This window comes from Lutra lutra, chromosome 4, assembly GCF_902655055.1.
Source record: "Lutra lutra chromosome 4, mLutLut1.2, whole genome shotgun sequence".
Lineage (NCBI taxonomy): Eukaryota > Metazoa > Chordata > Mammalia > Carnivora > Mustelidae > Lutra > Lutra lutra.
The window spans coordinates 176,929,777-176,954,816 of NC_062281.1; the positions used below are offsets into that span (position 1 = coordinate 176,929,777).

The 25,040-nt window shown below is 37.8% G+C and overlaps 1 protein-coding gene across 5 annotated transcripts in view; it reads left to right on the plus strand.

The window, feature by feature from the left end:
• Positions 1-25,040, plus strand: part of EYA3 (EYA transcriptional coactivator and phosphatase 3) — a 135,877-nt gene that overhangs the window by 66,140 nt on the left and 44,697 nt on the right. For 4 of the 5 annotated variants that reach the window (XR_007126410.1, XM_047723828.1, XM_047723827.1 and 1 more), the window contains exons 2-6: positions 47-147; positions 9,495-9,538; positions 12,404-12,483; positions 17,093-17,159; positions 19,657-19,793. Coding sequence is in view for 4 of the 5 variants with exons in the window: in XM_047723828.1 (XP_047579784.1) it covers positions 115-147; positions 9,495-9,538; positions 12,404-12,483; positions 17,093-17,159; positions 19,657-19,793 (361 nt within the window). In the remaining variant the exon portion in view is untranslated. Of the gene's footprint in view, positions 1-46; positions 148-6,861; positions 6,946-9,494; positions 9,539-12,403; positions 12,484-17,092; positions 17,160-19,656; positions 19,794-25,040 lie in introns of those variants that run through there. The other variant, XM_047723829.1, reaches the window with a different exon arrangement.

Genomic DNA, 25,040 nt, shown 5'->3' on the forward strand with positions numbered 1-25,040 from the left:
ATGCTTTAAGAGTTCATAAGCTTTGAACCCCCCCTTTTTTAAACAGACAGTGAAGACTGCTGACAGACACTTGCAATCCAGCCACATAAACATTAGGAAGGAATACTGGTCCTCATGGAAGAAGAGCAAGACTTACCAGAACAACCAGTAAGTGTCTCCTTTAACAGTTTAAAGTTCTTTTTTTTTTTTTTAATTTTTATTTATTTGACAGACGGAGATCACAAGCAGGCAGAGAGGCAGGCGAGGCGGGTGGGGGAAGTAGTCTCCCTGCTAAGCAGAGAGCCCGATGCAGGACTTGATCCCAGGACCCTGGGATCATGACCTGAGCTGAAGGCAGAGGCTTTAACCCACTGAGCCACCCAGGCGCCCCACTGTAAAGTTCTTTATAGAAAAGCTAATTGTAAAAGACTTTAAATATTACTCAGTTATACTAGAGATCCCAAATTAGAATAAAAATAAGGAGAAGACTTCCTAATACTTCCCTTCTAAGAAAACAGTGTTCTTGAATTCAGTTTTGTTAGCTTAATTCTAGAGAGTCTTTAGAAAATACAGTATTAACAAAGTACATATTGTATTTGGAAAATACAAAAAAAATATTGTATTTGGAAATGTCATTAAAATAGAAAAAACACCAATGGCTATTCTTAAAGTTTTTAGAAAATTAAAGAGGAAATCTGTTTACCAGTAAAACATTATATATATCATTTCTGCCTGAAAACTTAGTTTTATCTTTACCTAAATTTCTCTGATTGACTTAATTAAAAAAATATAATTGAAGAAAAGTGTAATTTGACCCCTACCCAATTGTTAAAAACAGATAAGATCCTAGAGTCTAGGTTAGAGTCTTAAGTTCTTTTAAATATTTAATATAAATAAATAAAAATTCGAAATATCCCCAGGTGATGCAGATTTGCCTTTGCCATGGCCTTTTGTTTGTTTTGCTCTTTCTGTATTTTGACTCTTAGCATTTAAAAAAGGAAAGCAGGGGCACCTGGCTGGCTCAGTCAGTAGAGCATCCAATTCTTGATCTCTGGTTTGTGAGTTCAAGCCCCACCATGGGCACGGTGCCTACTTAAAAAATAAATAAAATATAATAGGAAAACAATAGTAATCATTCTTTCAAGATACTTTTTTTTTCTTTTTAAGATTTTATTTATTTATTTGACAGAGATACAGCGAGAAAGGGAACACAAGCCAGGGGAGAGGGAGAGGGAGAAGCAGGCCTCCGCTAAGCAGCGAGCCCAATGTGGGGCTCATTTACAGGACCCTGGGATCATGACCTGAGCTGAAGGCAGATGCTCAATGACTGAGACACCCAGGCGCCCCTCAAGATACTTTTATATTAAAGAATTTTTTCCTTTTGTGTTGTTTCTCTTTCTGAAGTTAGATAAATTCTAAGGCAATTTACTATCCTGAATGAGCCTCTTGCATTTCATAGTAAGAAAGAATGTAGAATAATAATATGTTTACATTTATGAAAATCCAACTTGGAAAAAAATTGAGTTTTGAAAGCAGATGATAGGGCATGTTTTTCATGTTCTAGATGTATTCTTTATATCACAGAAGGATGGGTACCGGCTTGCATCAAGTCCTTTAATACATTTTTAATATTTGTTTTTACATTGAGAGTACATGCTAATGATTACTTTGCCATTATTCTTTTAGCCCTCTTTCTTAAGGTAAGTATAAAACTAGAAAGAGCGGGACGCCTGGGTGGCTCAGTTGGTTAAGCATCTGCTTTCGGCTCAGGCCACAATCCGAGAATCTTGGGATCGAGTCCTGAATCAGGCTCCCTGCTCAGCAGGAAGTCTGCTTCTCGCTCTGCTTGCTGCTCTTTCTCTCGCTCTCTGACAAATAAAGAAAATCTTTTTTAATAAACTAGAAAGACATAAGCAATTGGTAAAATGACCTTGAAACATATGAAGTGTCATCCCTTATCCCTGACCCATCAGGGATAATGATAGATAATCAGGGAAATGGTACAACTAAAAATCATCCTTAGCAGTGTTCTAGGATATGTACTATGAGAACACATAGCTGAATTAGAGGCATTAAGTATGCCAAAGAAAATTATGTCATTGAGTTTTTATGTAGCAAGACAGAAGTCTAGTCAGGAGGTCTAGTTTCAAGACTTATGTGCTGACACACTATTGAAATGGGTATTATTAGTTACTCCGTATTTATTGAAGGTAATGAGAATTGTGAGGCTGACCTGCTGGTGAGTCATCTTTTCTGCTCTGCTTCATTTCCTTGCTGTTCTGTTCAATTTCTATAACACAATGTGAAAAACCTGACTGTTACTTAAGAAGGTGAGAATTAAAGCATTTTTTAAAAATTAAAGCATTTTAAAAACAAATTTTCTACTGACTGTAAATGGTGATTGTCACAGGGTGTCATTTATTTTGATTTGTGCCCGAGTCTTAATTTATAAAGGTAACTGAGTGACGACATGGGGAGGTCAGTGCCACTGAAAGAAAAGTTTAATGTTACTCATAGTCCTTAGATATGGAAAGCATGGCACACCACCCAGGGCCAGAGGGAGAAGCACCAGTGTCAGTTAGGAGGCAGGAAGGAGCAACGGGAATGCATAGGCCACGGGCCTTATTGGGGTTACCACAGGCAAGGCAAGGTAAACAAGGTTTAGTTTGTTTGAATAATTCCAAGGGCTTTTGGGGCATTGCGGCTGTCAGTAGGTGTCTGGTATCTGCCTCTGGGTGGGATGATTAGAGCAGGGGAAATACTGACTTGGTGTGTATGTTGGAAAGGAGATGGATCAGAATATGGGCCCTGCATCACAAGGGAGATGTACACAGCTTTGGTCTATAGTTTGTCCCCATGATGAATGGATGCCAAATAGACAAATACAGAGTCTAAGAAAACATGATTTTTTTAAAAAACATGAATATTTATGAACTGTTAAAAATAATTAGAGTAGGAAGAGTAAATATTGTACTTTGAGGAGAAAAGTATTCACAGGCTGTAGTAGAGGTCTAAAATTTGAGTAGAAAAAGTGGTTCTATCCCAAGTTGATGATAATAAATAAAACCAAGAATTTTAACCCTACCGTTACCTATATACATAGAGAGATGTTACTGGTGGGCATTATTAGCTGGATTATGTTACTCTCATTAGCTTGTCTTGTTTCTTTCCTACTGAATTATCCCTTTCTTGTTTCTTTTCTTTCTTTCTTTCTTTCTTTCTTTCTTTCTTTCTTTCTTCCTTTCTTTCTTTTTTTTTTTAAGATTGTATTTATTTATTTGACAGACAGAGATCACAAGTAGGCAGAGCAGCAGGCAGATGGAGAGGGGGAAGCAGTCTCCCTGCTGAGCAGAGAGCCAGGACCCTGGGATCATGACCTGAGCTGAAGGCAGAGGCTTTAACCCACTGAGCCACCCAGGTGCCCCAGCATACCTCAATTTTTAAAAATATTTTTATTCCTGTGTGTATAAGCAAGGACCCAAGTTATTTCTAATGAGTTCTGTTCCTCCAAACCTGTAGCAGTTTTATCTCGTAAACCTAAAACTTTGAGATGTCAGTGCAGAGCCAGCATCGATCATCTGAAAAATCACAGAGTCATCCAAAGAACATGGATATTCTGAATTCATGTACTGTGTTACTAGTATTCCCTTGCTCTGTTATGTTAAAAGCATAATTTTTTTTTTTTTAAGCAGAGGCACAAATAGAACCCTGATTCACAAATTTGTCAGTGGTTCTTCTTTTTGTGTTATCTTTAGTCATAACATGCCCATAAGATTATGTCATTTTTTAAAATAACAGGTTTGAGATATAATTCACATCTTCTTTTTAAAATGCAATTCAGTGGTTTTTAGTATAGTCACAGTGTTTTTCAGTCATCACCAGAATCCATTTCAAAACATTTTCATCATTCCCAAAGAAGCTTCATACCCATTAGCAGTCACTCCCCAATTCCCCCATCCCCTGCAGCCCTAGGCAACTACTAATCTAATTTCTGTCTAAAAATTTACTGATTTGTGGACATTTCATGTAAATGGAATCATACAGTTTGTAATTCTTTGTGACCGGCTTCCTCCACTTAGCCTAGTCTTTTCACACGGTTCATTTACTTTGAAACATGTCTCAGTACTTCATTCCCTTTGATTGCTAAATAATATTTTATGGATTTTTAAAATTCATCAGTCATCATTTAATTTATCATTATTTTATCATTTTATTTATCCATTTATCCATTCATTCATGTTGTTTTTACTTTTTGGGTATTTTGAATAATGCTATTATGAATGGGGCGCCTGGGTGGCTCCGTGGGCTAAAGCCTCTGCCTTTGGCTCAGGTCATGATCCTAGGGTCCTGGGATCGAACCCCACATCGGGCTCTCTGCTCAGCAGGGAGTCTGCTTCCCTTCGTCTCTCTCTGCCTGCCTCTCTGCCTATTTGTGATCCCTCTCTGTCAAATAAATAAGTAAATAATCTTTTTTAAAAATGCTGTTATGAACATCTATGGACATATGTTTTCATTTCTCTTGGTTATATAGCTAGGAATCAAATGGCTGGGTTATATGGTAATTCTATATTTAACCATTTGAGGAACTACTAAACTGTTTTCCAAGGTAGCTACACTATTTTACATTCTATTGATTTCTGGATCCGTATTGTTTCAACCCATACTTCTGTAATCCAGTGAAATCTGTCTGTATCCTTTTAAGTTAGTTTACCTTTCTGGGGTACCAAGGCAGTGCATGTTTTCTATGTTTGATTTATAGAAGAGCATAATTGCCCAAGTCAAGGCAAATAATGGGACATGAAAGGTAAAAAATTAGCTGTGATACCTCACTCGGCATCAGGGAAATACAAATCAAAACCACAATGAGATACCACCTCACACCAGTCAGAATGGATAAAATTAACAAGCCATTAAAATTAAAATTAAAATTAAGCCATTAAAATTAACAATTAAGATGCTGGCGAGGAGGCAGAGAAAGGGGAACCCTCCTACACTGTTGGTGGGAATGCAAGCTGGTGCAACTACTCTGGAAAACGCATGGAGGTTCCTCAAAAAGTTGAAAATAGAACTACCCTATGACCCAGCAATTGCACTACTGGGTATTTACCCTAAAGATACAAACGTAGTGATCTGAAGGGGCACGTGCACCCGAATGTTCATAGCAGCAATGTCCCCAATAGCCAAACTATGGAAAGAACCTAGATGTCCATCAACAGATGAATGGATAAAGAGGATGTCGTGTGTATATATACACAATGGAATACTATGCAGCCATCAAAAGAAATGAAATCTTGCCGTTTTCGACGGCGTGGATGGAACTAGAGGGTATTATGCTTAGCGAAATAAGTAAGTCGGAGAAAGACAACTATCATATGATTTCCCTGATATGAGGAAGTGGAGATGCAATGTGGGGCGTTTGGGGGGTAGGGAAAGAATAAATGAAACAAGATGGGATCAGGAGGGAGACAAACCATAAGAGACTCTTAATCTCACAAAACAAACTGAGGGTTGCTGGCGGGGAGGGGCATAGGGACAGGGTGGTGGGGTTATGGACATTGGGGAGGGTATGTGCTATGGTGAGTACTGTGAAGTGTGTAAACCTGGCAGTTCACAGACCTGTAGCCCTGGGGCTAATAATACATTATATGTTTATAAAAAAAATAAAAAATTAGCTGTGATAATAACATTTTCTTCCCCCCAAACTTTTTTTGTTTGGTAGATATGATTTTAGGTACATTTTCTCCATTTCTGGTATTACTTATTCTTTGTACTGGGTTGGCACTGTAATAAATAAAAAGTGAAATAAAATTTGAAAGGCCCTATGGTGTGGGTGCCTGGGTGGCTCTGTTGGTTAAGTGACTGCCTTCAGCTCAGGTCATGATCCTGGGGTCCTGGGATGGAGCCCCACGTTGGGCTTCCCTGCTCAGCGGGAATCTGCTTCTCCCTCTGTCGGCTCTCCACTTATGCTCTCTCTTGGTCTTTCTCTCTCAAATGATAAAAAAAAAAAAAATCTTTAAAAATAATAATTATTTTATTTTATTTATTTTTTAAAAGATTTTATTTATTTATTTGACAGACAGAGATCACAAATAGGCAGAGAGGCAAGCAGAGAGAAAGAGGAGAAAGCAGGCTCCCCTCGGAGCAGAGAGCCTGATGTGGGGCTCGATCCCAGGACCCTGGGATCATGACCTGAGCCAAAGGCAGAGGCTTTAACCCACTGAGCCACCCAGGCGCCCCAGAAAAATAATAATAATTTTTAAAGTCCCTCTGGTATAATTTTTAATTATAAAATTTAATTATAAAAATTTTATATTTTTGTATAAAAATTTATTTTTATATAAAATGTTATATAATTATTTAAAAATTTTAATTATAAAAATAAATTTTTGCTCCAGTTCCCATTTTTTTTTTTTTTTATGATTTTGTTTATTTATTTGACAGACAGAGATCACAAGTAGCCAGAGAGGCAGGCAGAGAGAGAGGAGGAAGCAGGTTCCCTGCTGAGCAGAAAGCCCAATGCAGGGCTCCATCCCAAGACCCTGCGATCATGACCTGAGCCGAAGGCAGAGGCTTAACCCACTGAGCCACCTAGGCACCCTTCCCTTTTCTTTTTTTGGAATTTCTTTTTTTTTTTTTTTAACTTAATTTGTTATTCTGTGGTTCTAATAATTATCTAATCTTAATCTTAATCTAAAAATTAAGATTATGATAAATTAGATTCCTCAGTGCTCCAGTTTTCTTTGTATGGATGATTTAAAACTATATAGAGTGTTTTGGTTACCAGGTCACAAATACATTTCTTTGGTCATAAAGAGAGTCTTAGGGTGAGCTAAGCATAAATTCATCCCCACTGTTGGAAAATTACATTATCATCTGACCTAATGTAAATACTATCATCTTTAGGTGGGAAGGGCAGCACATTTTATAACAAAAGCATATATTTTGTCATTTGTGAAATTATGGCAGGCAAATAAACTAGATAATTTTATTTTCCTTATGTCTAACCTTGCAATTTCCAGCCACAATGTCATCCATTATTATCTTAAGTAGCTCCTTTATGTCCCACCCCTTTCAGTGGGGTTACATAATACAGTTATAAGTTAAATGCTTTTGTCAAAGTCCATATATTATCCTAGGAGTATTCGATCTCCTGGTTGGTTTATGGTATCTTTTAATCACATAGAAGTTTTGAATTTTTGTAACATCAAATCTGTTTTTTATTTTATGGATTTGGAATTTAATATGCCTAGTAAGAATTTATCTGCCTCAAAGGTTTTTGTTTTTCTTCATATGCTTCTGTAATTTTTTTAAATTTACAGGATTAAAAAAAAATTTTTTTAGTTGGTACACCATGTTACATTAATTTCAGATGAACGTAGTGATTTATCTACTCTATGTTGTGCTGTGTTCACCCCAAGTGTAGCTGCCATCTGTGACCATACAATGCTATTGCAGTGCAATTGACTATATGCCCTATGCTGTGCCTGTTTTTCTTAGAGGGTTTTTTTTTTTTTTTAAGATTTCTTTATTTTAGACAGAGAGATAGAGAAGGAGAGAGAGAGAGTGCATGAGTGGGAGAAGCCAGAGTGGAGGGGAGGTGAATACGGATCCCGCTGTGGGACTTGATCCCATGACCCTGAGTTCACGACCTGAGCCAAAACCAGGAATTGGACAGCCAGCCAACCATGCCACCCAAACACCCCAAGGGTTTTTTTTAATGCCCCCCTTTTCTTGATTTTCTCTTTATTTACCTATGAAAATTAAAGTAGCAGTAAATAATGTGTGTTAGTATGCCATAAGCAAGAAACCAAGAGTGGTTTTATTTATTTTGTCATGTTTTCTCATGAGGAATAGATGTCCATGAGAAATGTTACGGGCCTTGTATTTATCTTTTATTTATTATTTACCTTATCTAAGGAACTGCTAGACTGTTTACCAAAGTAGCCATACTATCTTACATTCTATCAGTTTCTGGATTATATTGTTTGAACGCATACTTGTGAAGTTTGTCTGTATCCTTTGAGTCCATTTACCTGCCTCTAGTGCCAAGGTGGCACATGTGTCCTGATTTACAGAGGGACATAATTACCTGAATCAAGGAAATAATGTCTGAGATGTTAAATTTATTCATATTAAATATTCAAATTAAATATATTAAAAATTAATATATATTAAATATAAATATTAAATAACACCTGATATTTTTGTTTAAAATTATTTAACAGTGTTTCTGCCTTTTGTTGGCTTGAAATACTTTGAAGGACCTATAATTTAGTATGGCTAAGCATACTAAGCGTGTTTCTACTATGACTAGTTATTCTAATCGAGAGCTCTAAAATCAGCTTCTTTGTAATATGAAAGCAGGGAAATCCACTAGCAGTGTTAAATGTTGATCTTCTGTTTGTGAATTCTTAAACTATTTCAGTGAAAATGCTTTCAGCTCAGAAGGAATTAGAAAAGACAAAAATCTGGAATAAAATGATAGCATGCAGAATATTTTTTTTTTTAAGATTTTATTTATTTATTTGACAGAGAGAGATTACAAGTAGACAGAGAGGCAGGCAGAGAGAGAGGGAAGCAGGCTCCCTGCTGAGCAGAGAGCCCGATGCGGGACTCGATCCCAGGACCCTGAGATCATGACCTGAGCCGAAGGCAGTGGCTTAACCCACTGAGCCACCCAGGCGCCCCTGCAGAATATTTTTTAAATTGCTCATAACCTGGGGCTCTTGGGTGTCTCAGTTGGTTAAGCGTCTGACTCTTAGTTTTGGCTCAGGTTGTGATCTCATGGGTCATGGGATCGAGGTCAGCACTCCGCTTGAGTTTCCCTTTCCCTTCCCCTCTGCCCACCTCCCCCATCTCCTCCTTCCCTCTCTCTCAAAATAAATAAATAAGTAAAAGCTTTTTTAAAAAAATTAAAGTCATTCCTGTTTAATAAGTTAATGAGTAGATGATATTGAAATTGCCACACTTACTGTTAGATAATATAATTATGTGTCTGTTAAAATTTAAAACCAATTAGTTTGTATCCAAGTTTGGATATTTGATTCTGATAAAAATTTTTGTAAAGATTTTTATTTATTTTATTTATTTGGCAGAGAGAGAGAGTGTGTGTGCACACAAACGAGCACAACCAGGCTCCCTACTGAGCAGGGAGCCTGATGCGGAGCTCAATCCCAGGACCCTGGGATCATGACCCAAGCCAGAGGCATATGCTTAACTGACTGAGCCACCCAGGCGCCCCTCTGATAAACATTTTATCTCGAGTAAAAATCTGGTAAATATTTTACCTTGAACCTGAAAAACACTTTTTTCATTAAAAAGAAAAGAGCTCATGTGAAAACCAAGTCCATCTCTAACTCTAAAATAGAACAAAGGTTAATTAAATAAATCGAAGCAAAACAAAATGAAACAGTTACCTTGTAATTTATTAGTTAATGGTAGCCTGCCATTTGAATAGCTTGATGATTTCAAGAGCAGATCACTATATTGATGTCTTTGTATAATTATTTTTGCAGGTAAAAAAAGCCAAGATGCAGGAATCAGGAGAGCAAACTTTAAGGTATGTAAAGTTGAATTTCTTTTTAATGATCTACTTACAGTCCTTTTTCATATGCTGATTAGTATAGGGGCATGTTTTGGGTTGACTACTTTCTTTTTTAATTTTAGCATCTCAGACTTTTTTTTTTTTTTAAGATTTTATTTATTTATTTGACAGAGATCACAAGTAGGCAGAGAAGCAGGCAGAGAGAGAGAGAGAGAAGAGGAGGAAGCAGGCTCCCCGCTGAGCAGAGAGCCCGATGAGGGGCTCAATCCCAGGACCCTGGGATCATGACCTGAGCCGAAGGCAGAGGCTTTAACCCACTGAGCCACCCAGGCGCCCCATCAGACTTTATGTTTTGAAATTACTTGGTTTAAGATGAAAATTTCCTTCCAGTAGTTTGTCCTTGAAACAAATAAGCACTGATATTTTCTTATTCATTATTTATTCAGTAATATGTACTGAACTCATGTTATCTACCAGATCCTGTGATATATGGAAGAGACATAACAGTATATATTCTCCAGTCAGATGTACAATAAACAGAATGGGAAGAATAAGCAGAAATAAGAGAAACCCAAGGGATTTGGTGTTAATTACCAAATGGATATGGGATGCCTTAGTCATTAGCTCCACTCCCTCTTAGACAAGAGGCAGCTTCTTTGCACCTCATGCTCTCACTTCCGCAATGCCATGGTTTTCTGCTTTCTACAGTTCTTACTTCCTGTTGTTTGTCTGTGAACCAGTAACTACATCACCTCTAACATCTTAATTTCCAGAATCTGACTATTTTAGTACCACACACTGCATTCTAGCTCATGTAGCTACTCCCACACTCCCATATGATATCTTCCTATGCACTTCCCATTACATGAGCTGTCATATTTTCACTCTTAACCATTGACCCCTCCCACAGAAAAAGACTTCTGTATCTTTCTTATGCTGTTTAAATGATAAGATCTATTAATTTAATCAGTCCCTTACAAACATTTTGTGAGGGACTTCTCCTTTTAACTTCTCCTTTTCCCCTGTGGCATGCTTCCATAGCAAAACCACAACCCTGGTCAAACCCAACTATCCACCCATTCCATGCTTATTTCCAATCACCTGAACTTTGTGATGGAAAAACACAAAACTGTACTGATCTGTTTTCATTTATAATTGCATCTCAAACAGGCACTTAAAGATTCTTGATGGTCCATCTACCCTTCCCGGTGTTTTATTTTCTAGCCTCTAAAATTAACTTTCTTCCCCTCCCTTCCTCCTTACCTCCTGGTTCCTCCCCTTCCTTTCATCTTACCTCCCCTCCACTCTGTTCCCATTCACTCAGCTGGGGATCTTGTTCTCCCTAATTCAAAGAGAAATTAGAAACAGTTTGATAATGCCTTGTTTGCCTGTCACCAAATCTACCAAATTTGATTTGACCAAATCTACCCATTTATCTACTTCTGTTTTGACCAAATTTACCCATTTATCTGCTTCTGTTTTGACCAAATCTACCCATTTATCTGCTTCTCTACAATATTCTCTTGAAATCAAGAGTCAGATGCTGAGCTAACTGAGCCACCTAGGTGTCCCATTAGCACTCTTGCTTCTGTTGAATCTCTAAACAGTTAGTTGAATATGTAGGGGATTTTGCTATAACATAAGATTCTAGGACCATAGGTCTTTATACCATCGTATACCAGATTATACAAATAGACCTTCTAAGTTACAGGGTCTAGAAATAGTCTTTCATCAGTGGGTATAACAGTGATCCCCAGACTTATCCAGTTATACATAGGAGACAAAACAGTCATTGTAGTTGGAATATGAAGTTCTTGTCTAGTTTTATACCCATCTCCTGGGAATCCTGTTTAAGTAGGCATGACTAGAAGTCTGTATTTTTACCAATTATTCAGGTAATTGCAATAATAGACAAGTTTGGGAAACATTGATATAACCGGTCAGTATGATTTCTTCCCCTTACTCTTCAATTCCCATAGTCACACCTTGGTTAGTACATTAAATGCTATTCCAAAAATACAGGCATTTGAGTAAATAGATAAACTTCACCTGGGGATTTAGCTTTAAAAATTAATTACAAAGGTGCCTAGCTGGCTCAGTTGGTAGAGCATGTGACTCTTGATCTCAGGTTCATGAGTTCACACCCCAGATTGGGCATGGAGCCTACTTAAGAAAAATAAGGGGCGTCTGGGTGTCTCAGTCCTTAATCGTCTGCCTTGGGCTCAGGTCATTATCTCAGGGTCTGGAATCGAGCCCCAAGTCAGGCTCTCTGCTCGGCAGGGAACCTGCCTCCCTTCCTCTCTCTCTGCCTGCCTCTCTGCCTACTTGTGATCTCTTTCTGTCAAATAAATGAATAAAATCTTTAAAAAAAATTTTTTTTAATTGGAAAAAAAAGAAATACAATAAAATGAGCCATTTTAAGGTTCAGAACCCCCTTCTTGGAAGCAAGCATGTATAACTTGAAAAAAATTCTCAAGTAACTATGAGAACCACTGTCTGAAATCAGGAATCTCCCCATTTTACTCTGGAAATTTGGAAACAAAGTGACAGCGAAGTTTGGTATGTTTTCTTATTTTTTGGTTTTGTTTTGTTTTGTTTTGTTTTAACCCCAAGTTCTTTAGAAAAACTCTGACTTATCTCTGACTTAGCTGGAATTTCTGAGTGATAGGAAAACAGAAGGAGTCTTGGGATGTGAGAAAGAAGAGTGAAATGCTGAAGGTACCAGTCCCAGCCCTACCTCTTCAGGTAGCTGCTAAAAACCAAGAATAATGATACCATGACGACTTACTTTGCGTAGGAAGAGAAATGGGTTTGATGAAATCACTTTTAGCAACACATCAAGTCCATGAGGGGCTAATGTTTTCATTTTGGTTCTCTCAGTCAGGTGAGCAGCCCTGAAGTCAGTGATCAGAAACCTGAAACTTCAAGCCTTGCTTCAAACCTTACCATGTCAGAGGAAAGTAAGTACTGCATTCTGTGCACGATGAAAGAGGTATTCTTATAGATGGATGATGCTATTCTTTTATAATTGGTTTTCACTGATTGCCTTGTTTGTTCCTTATATCCAGAAGCCTTTCCTGTCCGTGTGTGTGTGTGTGTGTGTGTGTGTGTGTGTGTGTGTGTGTATGTGTGTTTTCATCCTTGTGTTCTCATATATGTGACATACCAGCTGAGGAAGAAAATCGCATGGAATCCATTTACCTGAGGAGTCACACTTGGTGATTTTATTTTTGTTTTGTTTTGAAGTTGATGTTCTGGAAGTAATACTGCCTTACTCGCAATCAGAAAAGTTTATGGGCCAACCTCTGACTGCTCCTCCAAAGACATTGCTGTTTCTCCACCTTTCTAACAACCAAATGACTCTACCTATCCCTCTGTGCCAAAAAGAAAAGTAATCCCCTTAAGAGCCCCAAATTGAAGGATGCCTGGGTGGCTCAGTTGGTTATGCGTCTGCCTGTGGTTTGGGTCATGATCCCTGGGTCCTGGGATCGAGTCCCACATCTGGCTCCTTGCTCAGCAGGGAGCCCACTTCTCCCTCAGCCTTCTGCGCCCCCTGCTTGTGCTCTCTCTCTATCTCTCTCTCTGACAAATAAATAAATAAAATCTTCAAAAAAAAAAAAGAGCCCAGAATTGATACTGGACACTGGGGGAGATCCACCCCAATAAGATACATCCCCCACTTACCGACCTGCTTTCTCCTATAGAAAAGATAAATTTATAATGGACAAAATTTTATAGAGTGTTCTGGGTTTGTTTGGTTGGGTTTTTTTGTTTGTTTGGTTGTTGTTGTTTTTTTTGCGAAGATGTAAGTTTTCTCTAGCATACCCACATATGCCCCCAGGTTGCCTCCACAGGACAAATAGTCATCCATGAAATTAAATATCAGTGCCCCTCCATATTTTACCACATACTTTAAAAGAATAAATTTGTATAAGACACTTTTTTAAAAGACACTTGTTTGGGGGATTTTTTCTTCTCTTAAGGTGGTTATGCTTAACTTGACATACTTCCATGTATTAGAAAATGATGTCTTTAAAAAAAAAAAAAAGGAAGGAAATAGTATATCTTGAACTATGTATATTATTTCCTCAAAGGTACTAGTCTAGTGGTTCTCCAGCTCTCACAGTACTTAAGAATCTGGAATGCTTGTTTATAATGTAGAATTTTGGCCTCATTTTCAGAGATTATCATTCAATAGATCTGATGTGGATTGGAATGTATAAGAAGATAGGTGATTCTGATGCATATGAGAAACTGCCCACACTGTGGGAACTGCTCTAATCCGTGAAAAGTCTCTGATTTTTTTTGATGTCCCACTCATCCCCAAGAAAAAAACCCTATTTTTTAAATATATTCCAGGGCCAGGAAATAAGTTGAGTCTTCTTGCTCCTTCCAGATATTTCTTTCTCTTTTTCCCCTTCGAAAACTCCAGTTCCCTTGAAGTACATATTTATGCCTCCCTTGCCTTTCTTTTTACCCTAAACTGAACTACTAGTCATTTTGCTCTTTAAAGACTCGGTCTTCTTTGTTTCCTTCTCCATCCAAACTCTAACTATTCTTGGTGATTTCGAAATCCATGTAAATGACCTATCCAATACCTGTCATCATATCTGTCTGCCTTTATGTCCCTTTTCACTCCACATGGATTCTATGGCTCTTTACTATAATTGTTCCCTTATAAATACCTTCAATACCTTTGCCTCTTGTACTCTCCTTGCTAAACCCCAGTCCTAATTTAATACAACTCTCCATCTTCCCTTTAAGTGCATTCACATAGCTAAACATTAATGGATAAATTATCTACCTGGCTGACTCACAAGGCCTCAAATAGGCACCCAGCATGTTTGGAAATCCTACTACATTTTGCTAATGAATTTTACCTTTTGATATTTCACAGAATACCATATCCTCACTCACCTTTCCTCATTCTTAACCATGGCTCCATTGCAAATAGAAGTTATCAGACAAAAAAAACCCCTTATCCTCGCACCACCACCAAATCTTCAAGCCTACCTGTGTTTGTACCCATGTTTTCTTGCTTCATTCTTATCAGGACTAAAATAGTCCTAGTCTGTAGAAATAGTGCTCCTGTCAAGAGTAAGACCTTTTTTTTTGGGCTCCATATCTAACCCTTTCTCACCTTCCCCAAGGGCTGTGGTATTGTTGTTAACTAAGACCATGCCTGTGTCATCAAATTCTTCTTCTCTTCTTAATCTTTCCTGTCAGTAAAGAGACATGACACAGTATTTGCCATCTTAAAACAGAAACAAGACCCTCCTTTGGCTCCACATTCTCCACCAGTTATAGACCTTTCCTCTGTTCCATGACCCATTGGAACTTCTGGAAAGAGTTGCGCTTTCTTGTTTTCTTGCCTCCCATTCATTATTCAGTCCTCTCAAGTTTAACTTCGGTCACCACTCTTCCGCTGAATTGCTCCTCTCAAGGTCATTAGTTACTTGCAGTTACTCTGAGAAGACTAGTTGTAGTGAACGTTTCTTCTCATATTCTGCCTCACACCACTTTTCCTTCCATCTTTCTCTTCTGTTGGCCCTTCTTCCTCTGCCTGAACTCTGAATGTTAGGCCTCAGGATTTATTTCTAGTCCAGCATTCTTTCCTCTTTCTGCATCCTCTCATCCACTGCGTTACTTTAAATATTGTATACATTGTTGATGAATTCCAAATTTACATTTCCAGTTTGACTTCTACCCTGATTTCATTTGTGTATCCACCTGCCTGTTTGACACCACAACTTAGATTTCTGAAAGGAAAGTCATACTTAAAATATAGGAAAGCTTTTGGGACACCTGGGTGTCTCAGTGGATTAAACGTCTGCCTTTAGCTTAGGTCATGATCCCAGGGTCCTAGGATCAAGTTCCTCTCCCGCTGCCTACTGCTCTCTCTGCTTATGTAGACGTGAGGGCTGTCTTTTGCTCTCTGACAAATAAATAAAATCCTTTTTAAAAAATGTGGGAAAGCTTTTTATTCCCTTAGCCCCATCAAATCTCTTCCTTTCCCAAACTGCCCCATCTTTAGGAAGGGGTTTCACTATCCCTCCAGTTGCTCAAGCTGGAAATTATCCCATATTCCCCTGTTTTCCTCAGTCCTTACATACAGATCCGTCAGAATGTCCTGCTTTACCTTCAGAATGTATTTCAAGGTTGTGCCTCATCTCCCCTGCTGCTATTCTAATATTACAGCAGATTATGCCTTGACTGATTATAATCCTTTCACGGTTCCTAAGTACTGCAAAGATAAAGCCTTATTCATTCTACAAAGCAGTAAATATTGGTCTAAATCTCCAAGGATGTTTTGTCAATCTCTTCTCGAATTAAATCAGAGGAGAAGAAGGGTTTGGGTTTTTTTTAAAGTAGTTGTCAGCAGGGAAGGAACTGTCATGCAGAATCCAAATGAAGTTATGTTTTCTGTGATGGACGTGAAGACCCTTTAGACCTAATTGAGATCTCTTTCATTTTTGTCAAAATTATTATGGATGAATGTGATCTACAGATTTCCAGTAATTATTTTTAAAGACCTTGAACAATGGCAGTGGACAAGATGTCGATTTGTCTTACTATTGACCATGAATTGCCAGCAGCTCATGTGCTCTTGACCAGAGTTCCCTTTTTAGTTTAGACACTCAGGAAACCCAGCTAGAAGTAAAGTTAGTTGGTTTACTCTAAAACTCGACTAATAGTAGAACAACCACAGCCTCCTTCTCAGATGCTGAAGGCAGTTCTTGGACAATTCAGGGATCTGGTACAAGTTCTTTATGATACAACTCTGTCTACAGTATAGACTGAAATAGTGCGTAATGAATAGGATTTCGCTACCCATCAGACTTGAGTTGAATATTTACAGATGAAATCATGAGGGTTAAGCCTTCTCAGCAGCTATTTCAGATGAAGTCATAGGGGTCAAGAGGACCCTAGCTGTGAAAGTCTCTTTACTTGATGGTTCATCAGAGCATCACATCAGTTCCTCAGATCTGTCTTTGCTTTGCCAGACTTGAAAGCCTTCACCACAAAGCTGAAAAAGTAGTGGTATGGAAGTGTACTTGCATCTTTTTCTGCACTGTACACAGCAGTAGCAACAATTTTCTAATAAAACTGGATACTCCCACCCCAAATCTGTCTTCCTGCAAATCATTCTTACAGCTTTTTACTCAGATGAGTGGAAACACCCAGAGAATGAATAAGCTAAAGAAATAGAATGCAATTTCTTAGATATGGATCTTGGTTTTTAAGTTTGCCTCTGAGCACAGTGAAAGCTTAGGGTGTTGCTTCATCTGTGACTTTAGATCAGTGACAGATAAAGATAGAGATCGACTGGTACTAACCTTCAGCTCTTCCCCAAACCCCCCACATTCTGGCTTCTTCTACTGTCTCTAAAAGTCTCTAAACTCATTACTATAAGAGAGAGGGATTTTCTACTGCATAGTCTTTTTAAATTTCTCAGGTGCCGTCTGTAATCTGGTATTTAGTTTGAAAGACTCTACAGTGAGATATGCAGTTTTCTCATTTCATTTTTGAAATGTTCTAACTTTTTACCTGATGATATCTTTCTTTCAGTTATGACATGCACCGATTACATCCCTCGCTCATCCAATGATTATACCTCACAAATGTATTCTGCAAAGTAAGTTCAATAATTATTTAAAAGTCTATATGCCTTTTCTCTAGGTTCATTTCAAAATTTAGTTTGATATTTAACTTAGTAAGTCGACATTTAACTTCATTTCACCTCTCATGTTTTCTGACCCTACTCCAATTTTTTTATTCCCTCTAAATGTAGAGTCTCTGTAACATGCTTTTAAAAAGGAGATGGTTGCCTGGAATAGATAACTGTTACACAGGAGCTTGCTGTAAATGAATGGCCACTGAAAATGAGAAATATTATTCGTGATCAAAGCATATCACTGATTGACCTCTGATCATTCTCTCTTTCCTCTGCCTTGCTAGATCAGTAACACAGCTCAAGCCAGCCTCCTAGTGGGACTTCTCAGCCTAATCTCTGTTCAGTTTCTTACTTTAGGAATGTCCTCAAAGTAGAATTTAGGCTTGAAGTTAGGCTTAGCAGGTTGAAGTCACTAAAAGGCAACGTGCTTTGGGCCTTCAACAGGTAAGATCAGCATTTAAGATCCACAAGCTAATCCTCTCCAAGAAGAGCAGTACAGAACTGGGTGTATGCCAGACTACCAACCATCTGTTGATAAAGAGTGAACCTGTACATACATTGATAGATACATATGAGTGAATTTATTGAGGTTGGATGTATGCCCAGGTGCTTACATAGGCAGAACACGTGAAGGAATTGGTAACAGAGGTGACTGATACCTATGGGACTGTTCATAAAAAGAAAACTGGCATTTTTCCCCCTTTTTGTGCTCATTTATATGTTTTGAATTTTTCATCAGTTAACAAAGAACTAAAAAGGTCAATTCAATGAGTTATCCAAATTCTCATCTAATATTTAACACTAATAGCATCTTTGACCCAGTCATTTTCACATGATTTCCTTCTGTGAAATGCCTGAACCTATTCTCTGGGATCATTATGCAGGAAATAAGAAAATAACTTAGAGCTATAAGAACACTACAGGAAAAAAGGATATTATGATCTTTAACATACCTGGAGATCAATCCATTTGAAGTCACCAAGATTTTAAATTATTCCCATGTGAGTTGATTAACAGCTATGACCTGAGGTATTTCTTGGTTCAGATCTGGATAAGAAGAAAAGATGTGAACATGAGGCATATTTCAAATTCATCTGACTATTCAAAAAATAATTTACATACCTGTTGCATTCAGGGCACCTTATTAGCTATACATTCAGTCTTAATTCAGACCTCTTTAGCACTTACGTGAATCATTGCATTATAGCTATTTTTTAACTGGACCTCTACTTCAACTTTCTCCCCCTTCTAACCTGTTTTATAAAGCAGTGTCAAATTAATCTTTATTCAAGAACAGCTCTGATCTTGTCACTCTTTGCTCAACAATTTTAGTGACTCCCAATTGTTGCACGTTGGTCTGAACTCAGCCTGGAATTCAAGGTCTTTGCTGTCTTTCCTTCTTTTGCTACTCCCCTTCACTTCATGTATGTCCTCTGATATAATCTTTGCTCCTTATAGGCATAAGCCCTTGTTTGCCTTCTTCTGTACCTTTACCAGAGTTTTTCTCTTTTCCTTGAATGCCCTTTCTTTCCCATTTCTGCACATCTTATCTGCTCAGCTCACATACTGCTTCTTTATAGCCTTCCTTCATTTTCCTTTCCCCCAAAGCTGAAAAAAATGTTTTCTCCTTCCTCGCAGTAGTTTATTGTTCAGATTTATGTGGTACACAAAACACTTGCGTTGTAAGTACAGCATAACTCACCAAATAAAATAACTGGTATCTAAAAATTCAGTGCACAAAATGTGGGACCATTTTATTGCATGGATGAAATGACTGGGTCCTCTAGCTAAAGTCCCAGAAGTTTCACTGCTGAATTCAAATTCCCTAGCTAAACCTGATGTGGTTGGCTGCAACTAGTGACAGTATATTCTGGCTTAAACATCAGTGGGAAGATTCTGAGTCCTGTCTGGGACTTCTCAGATTTTATTATCTAGCCCCTGATTTGTAGGCTTGATCTGGGAATATTGGGGCCCACCGCTACTCCCCATTCTTTGATGTGTAGTGGTTGCTTGCCTTTTCTCTACCAGCCTAACCCCTCTCTCAAGTCCTACTCTCTCTCTTAGAACTTGTTTGTCCCAGAGGGCTGGGTGAAGAATAAGAGCCAATTGTGAGTCCCATTCTGTCCAGTTTTCTGTTACTTTAGGGGTTCATTGTATATGTAGATAAATTTTATCTACAAGTTTGCATGTAGCATATTACAGATGGTTGTAGTATAGTAATTGGACATTGGGAGGATACTTGGAACTATTAAATTTCCTATAAAAATGTTTCTTAAGTGATATTAGAACTTGGAAAGGAAAAATTAATTCTACCTTCTGACCCTAGTAAGAGACATTTTATGTGGAAGGTTAGTCTCCTCATTGCTGATTTTTGCTTTTAGTGTTATTAGCTCTTCCCTCTATTTCTCATTAAAAATAAATCACATATGAAAGTTTTTATTTTCTTGAACTTTTATAGACCTTATGCACATATCCTCTCAGTTCCTGTGTCGGAAACTGCTTACCCTGGGCAGACTCCGTACCAGACACTACAGCAGTCTCAACCCTATGCTGTCTACCCTCAGGCAACCCAAACATATGGACTACCTCCTTTCGGTAAGGCATTCTATTATAAGCAGTTTCTAAGAGTGTTGATTTTATCCCCTAGAAACTTCAATCTTTCCCCAAATATCAAGTATGGCTAATCAGGAAGCTGAAAGATGATGGGTTGTTCTTTATAGAATATCTACTCAGTTACAAGTGTGATAGATGTTGGGTGTGCAACTTTCCAACAGTATGTTTGATGCATATTAAATAAAATCATAACTTTCAATGCTCATTTGTGTATCTGCCAAAATTTAGCTATTTCCAGAAAGGTACTAAATCTTGACTGTAAAGCTTGGAATCTTTAAGTGTTGGGGGAAACTCTTTGAGGAATTACTATTACTTTCTTTATACAAAACACATTACCGTGGTTAGATAAGCATAATAAATATATTTTGAGATGACTCATTTTCCTGCTAAAACTTGGTTATCTAAATATCCAGATAGAGTATGCCTTATAGTGTACTCTCCTTTTTTTTTTTTTTTTGGTCAATTTCTCCCTCTCTTTTTCTCCCTCTGCCTTAAACCGATCAGTTGTTGCTCTGCTGAACTAACAAGTTATCTTAGAATGAGGAGAATCCCCAATTTTATATAGCCCTATCTTTGTGCGTAGTTTGTTCTGTGGTTTTAGGTATGTTGGACATGAACTGTGAATTAGATTGATTTACTGGGAGTCAGTTTGAGACTCTGGGAGCACTTAATATCTGTGCTGATTTTTCTTTGTGTAAATTGATAGATATTTGCAGTATGCTTTATTGTCTCTTCCCTGGTTTCCTAGAACCAGTGTTAGAAAGTTGAGTGAGTACTGTATTATTTTCACATATGCAACATGTTAATAAAATTTTATCTCTGTAGCCTTTACTGAAACTAACTGGAAATTAGAAAGATCTTCTAAACAGATCGCCACAGATTCTGGATGTATTAGTGTTGCCTGCTTTTGGTTTCTACATTCTTGCTTTACCTGGCCCATTTGACTAGTCCCTTGTGACAGTGACAGCTCTCTTAGTTTTAGGCTTGTTAATATGCCTTGGTCCTGGTAACTACTAGAAATAAAATGGGAGGTTATGTTTTAATGATAGTGATGGGTCCGTAATCAAAGGAACGAGACTGATACAAAGGGAAAGTCAAGCAAAGCTTTATTTTGAACCAGGCATCGGGAATCAAACCGACCGTTCAGGCCGCCTCTTACAGAGAGGGCAACCCCTCCCAGCCTCACAGACTAACTTTTATAGAGCAAAGGCCATGTGGTTGAGCCTGGCCACACACAGGTGGCCAGTGAGATTGTAGCACACAGAGAAAGCTGCACAGTCATGCTAGGTCACACACGGGTGGCTAATTGAATTACAGTTTACCCCATAGTAGCTATTTGAACTAGCCTACCACCGTGGTCAGGATTGGCGCCCAAAAGGTGGGGCCCACACTCCTTGGTAGCTAGGGAGACAGTATGCTCGCTTTACTGATTGGATGTCTTCACCTGGCCCGACTCATCCCTGCATTTGGGCTCTGTTACCTCCACCTGACCTGACCCCGCCCCCCTTATATTTGGGCTCTGTTATCAGGGACTGGTCCACCATATTCTCCTGGTTTCCTGGACTTGCTTTTAAGTAAGTTCCCCTGAGGGGTGGGGGGCAGGGTCAGTTTAAGTTTTACTACATAAACAACAAAATCACTGTTTAACCAGATGGAATCGCTCTGGCTAAATAGGCCCTTACAATAGTGGTAGTTGATAACTTCTTGAAAGAAGATAAACAGAAATGCTCTTGTTCCCCCATTTGTATGTCCATACCTCCACGCCTGTCAGTATCTGCCAGTATACTAAAATCTTAAATTTGTTAAATATTTAACCAGCCGTGACTGAGCAATCCTTTTGGAAATGGAACTCTGTGAATATGTTTGTGCTTATATCTTTTTGCATATGTTAAAGTTAATTTTTCAATAGCTGACTAGTAAAAGCTAGCAAGTATAAAGTAAGTATTTTTATATTAGTTTTTTGCCTTCTGTTTTGGTTGAAATTCATTGTTAGCAAGCCCAGATCTCTTTATGACATTGTTGAACAGTTGATCATTCCTGCTGTTCAGTATTGAATAAAACTCCTATTACATCTCTGATCTCAGATTATGGAAGACCTAACACAGTGCCATGTGCATATTATGGTATCTTTTATGATCACTACATTTCCCATGTATTAAAGAAAAAAAATTCTGTATAATAGGTCCTTGGTAAAAACTTGAAACTGTTTATATTGTAAAGAAGTATTGGTAATGGCAGGCTCTTTTATTAATCTGGTTTTGTTTAATATTTGGGAGTGAGGGAGACTTGTTTCATAAATTCCTCTCTCAGTATTTCAGAGAAAGAGAATCAGCTAAATCTGACTCTTAAGTAATATATGAAGCTTACTGGAGGGAGATTTAGGTTAGGGTAATGTGAATGAAAAATGTGGCATATTCTCAGAATTTATTAAGAAAATTATAGATATGGCCGGTTTTTTAAAAAGGGCGTTCACTCAAGTAGAAAATACTGTTTTCTTTCTTCTTGTGAAGATTTGGCAATTTTATCTTAGTGCTGCCTATTAGCATTAAAACTAGATTAGCTAGTCTATTATTTCATTTCAGATGTAAACAGGGCTTCAGGAAATCTCTAATATCTAATGTTTATGAAGTGCTTTATATACCAAGCAGTATGCTGGGAACAAGTACCTCACACTTTACATTATTGGCTTATTTAATCTTAGAACAGCCCTCAGGAGTAAGCAGTAGCATTATCCCTTTTTATAGATGAGGAAACAGGCTTAGAAGGATCAAATTATTAGCCTGAGGTCATATAATTAGGAAATGCCTGGATTTAGAATCGAACCCGGATCTGTTTAATTCCAGAAGTGCTCCTAAATTTAGACTGTGTCTCAGAGTTGAGTTTGAAATTTAAAAATATTCTTCCTCTTGATGAAAGGAGAAAAAACTAGAGGAAATCTAGGAGGCCTGGTACTGTGAGCAGTCTGTAATGCTCACATGTAATGTGAGTAATGTAAAAGTAAAGAAATAGTGGTCATACTGTTTTTAAGAGCTCTGTAGAAATGTAGTGGAACGGCAGAAAGAGGAATGGAGGGTTAATTTCCAGTGATCTCAGTGAACATGTGGGAGGAAAGGGGTGCCCACTTATTTTTAGGAGCTCATAAAAGATCACTTTAGCTGCCACTATTCTGGCTTCTTTTGAAAGAACTCTAATGTGAGTTGGAGATTTGGTAATACTAAAACCTCAAGGACGTTCATGCCATTTCCCCCCAGCAAATTCACTTCTAGGGATTTATCCTATGGAACTAATTAGAGATACCTACGGATTTTCAAAATAAGATACTCATCACAGCATTATTTATAACAGCAAAAGATTGGAAACAGCCTACATTTTGAATTGAAAGCCATGTGTTAAATTGCAGTGTATCTATAGAATGGGAAAGTTAGAAATCATATTCTTATAAATTCACGTTCTTAAAGAATATTCAGCATCTTGAGAAAAGTTTATTATTAATTTAAAAGCAGTATGTAAAATTAAAAGCAATATAATATGCCAAGTTAGTGTTTTTTTTTAAATATGTACATAAAGAATAATTTGGAAGAAAAATGCGCATGTTGCTGTACAGGCATTATAGATTTGATCTCCGTTATCAGGGAACCAGGCAAGACAAGGACTTAGTTGCATTATCTGCCGGTTTCTGGTAACAGAGTCCTCTACAAAAGCAAGAACTGCCTGTATTTTTTTTCTGTGCAAGGAGACTGCACTTTTTTTTTTTTTTTTTTACTTTCTATGTTTTCATTTTCTATAATATACATCTACTCACTCTGTAATCAGGGAAATCTCAGATTAATTATTTAGTATTTGTAATAGCTCATCCCAGTGAGCTATCGAATCAACAAACCCAAGATATTTTTCATGTGTTTTTTCCTGAGCATTGGCTTGTGCTTCAGTTCCTAACCAAATTCATTTTTCTCTAAAGATCCACTACTCTGATATATATTACTATAAATGGAAGTGCTCAGATTAGTCTGGTTAGTGACTAACCAAAGATGAAGTATTTGTGCTGAGAAACTTGGGTAGAGTTTGTGATAAGACCCCAGTGTGGGGCAGTAAGAGGATAGAGCTCAGAGACTGGCTTCATTTGCCATTGTTAGACCAGCTGTTGTACCACATCAGGCCCCTGGTGCTTAAAAGGCCTCGATAAGCTTGGTAGTTGTAGGGATAGAGCCGTGGACTGGGAGTCAGGAGACCAGGGTTTGGTTTCATCTTCGCTATGGGCAGGATTGCTGTATAGTCAGACCATTTGGTCATGCTGCCTGTGACTTGGAATTCTGGGAAGGGCACTTTTAAAGGAAGATTCTTACTTGCTTTCAGAGCAAGGCTACCGTGATGCCAGAGGCAGTGTTCATGTGGTCTTTTATTCTTATCTTCATCGTAAAATAATTGTAATTTTAAATACCAAATTCTTGTTTCTGGTCAAAAACATTCAAAACTACTATAGTCATTTTCCTACTTGCCTTGGACACTTTGCTCTGGTTTTTGGCCTTATAAGAAGTTCCAGTTCATAGACATTTTGCATTTTGAAACTGAATTACATAACTAAATAATGAGACTGGCGAAACATTTTCAGGGAATACTATTCTCATGAATAAGATTGTATTTTAGTATAGTGTAATCTGAATGTGTTCACAGATCCAACACCTCAGATTCAAAACCTATTTAGAAAAAAAAAAATCACATCCATTACAATAAATCTGAAAGTTATTGTGACATTGAAATGGCAATTTGCTAAAATGATACTCAACCACAAAGAATCATGGCGCTGATACTCAAATTTCACATAACTGTTAAAAAATAATATTTCCAAATATTTTTAGTGTTGAAATTTAGGTTTAGTTAGGACTTTAGCTGTGGTAATAATAATAAACTAAGCACAGAACAGGGGCCAGCCCTCCCAATGCATGCTGTAGATGATGGTATTCTTCATTTTCCTCAAGTAAGTTATTTCATGTGTTTAATAGGTAAGAAAAGAATATGACTTTTTTTATGTTTGAAGAGTTTGGAACAAGGCGATTGCCACATCCCATGTCGATTTGAGATTTTTGCAGCTCCCTTACATTTAATAATCAGCAAATTTTACAGATCTGAGTTGTACCTGTATATCTCAGTGCCCTAGGGAAGCAGAGGGCCCTATTGTCGGTGCATTATATTTCTATAAATTCAATATCAGATTAGAAGTAAATGAAATGA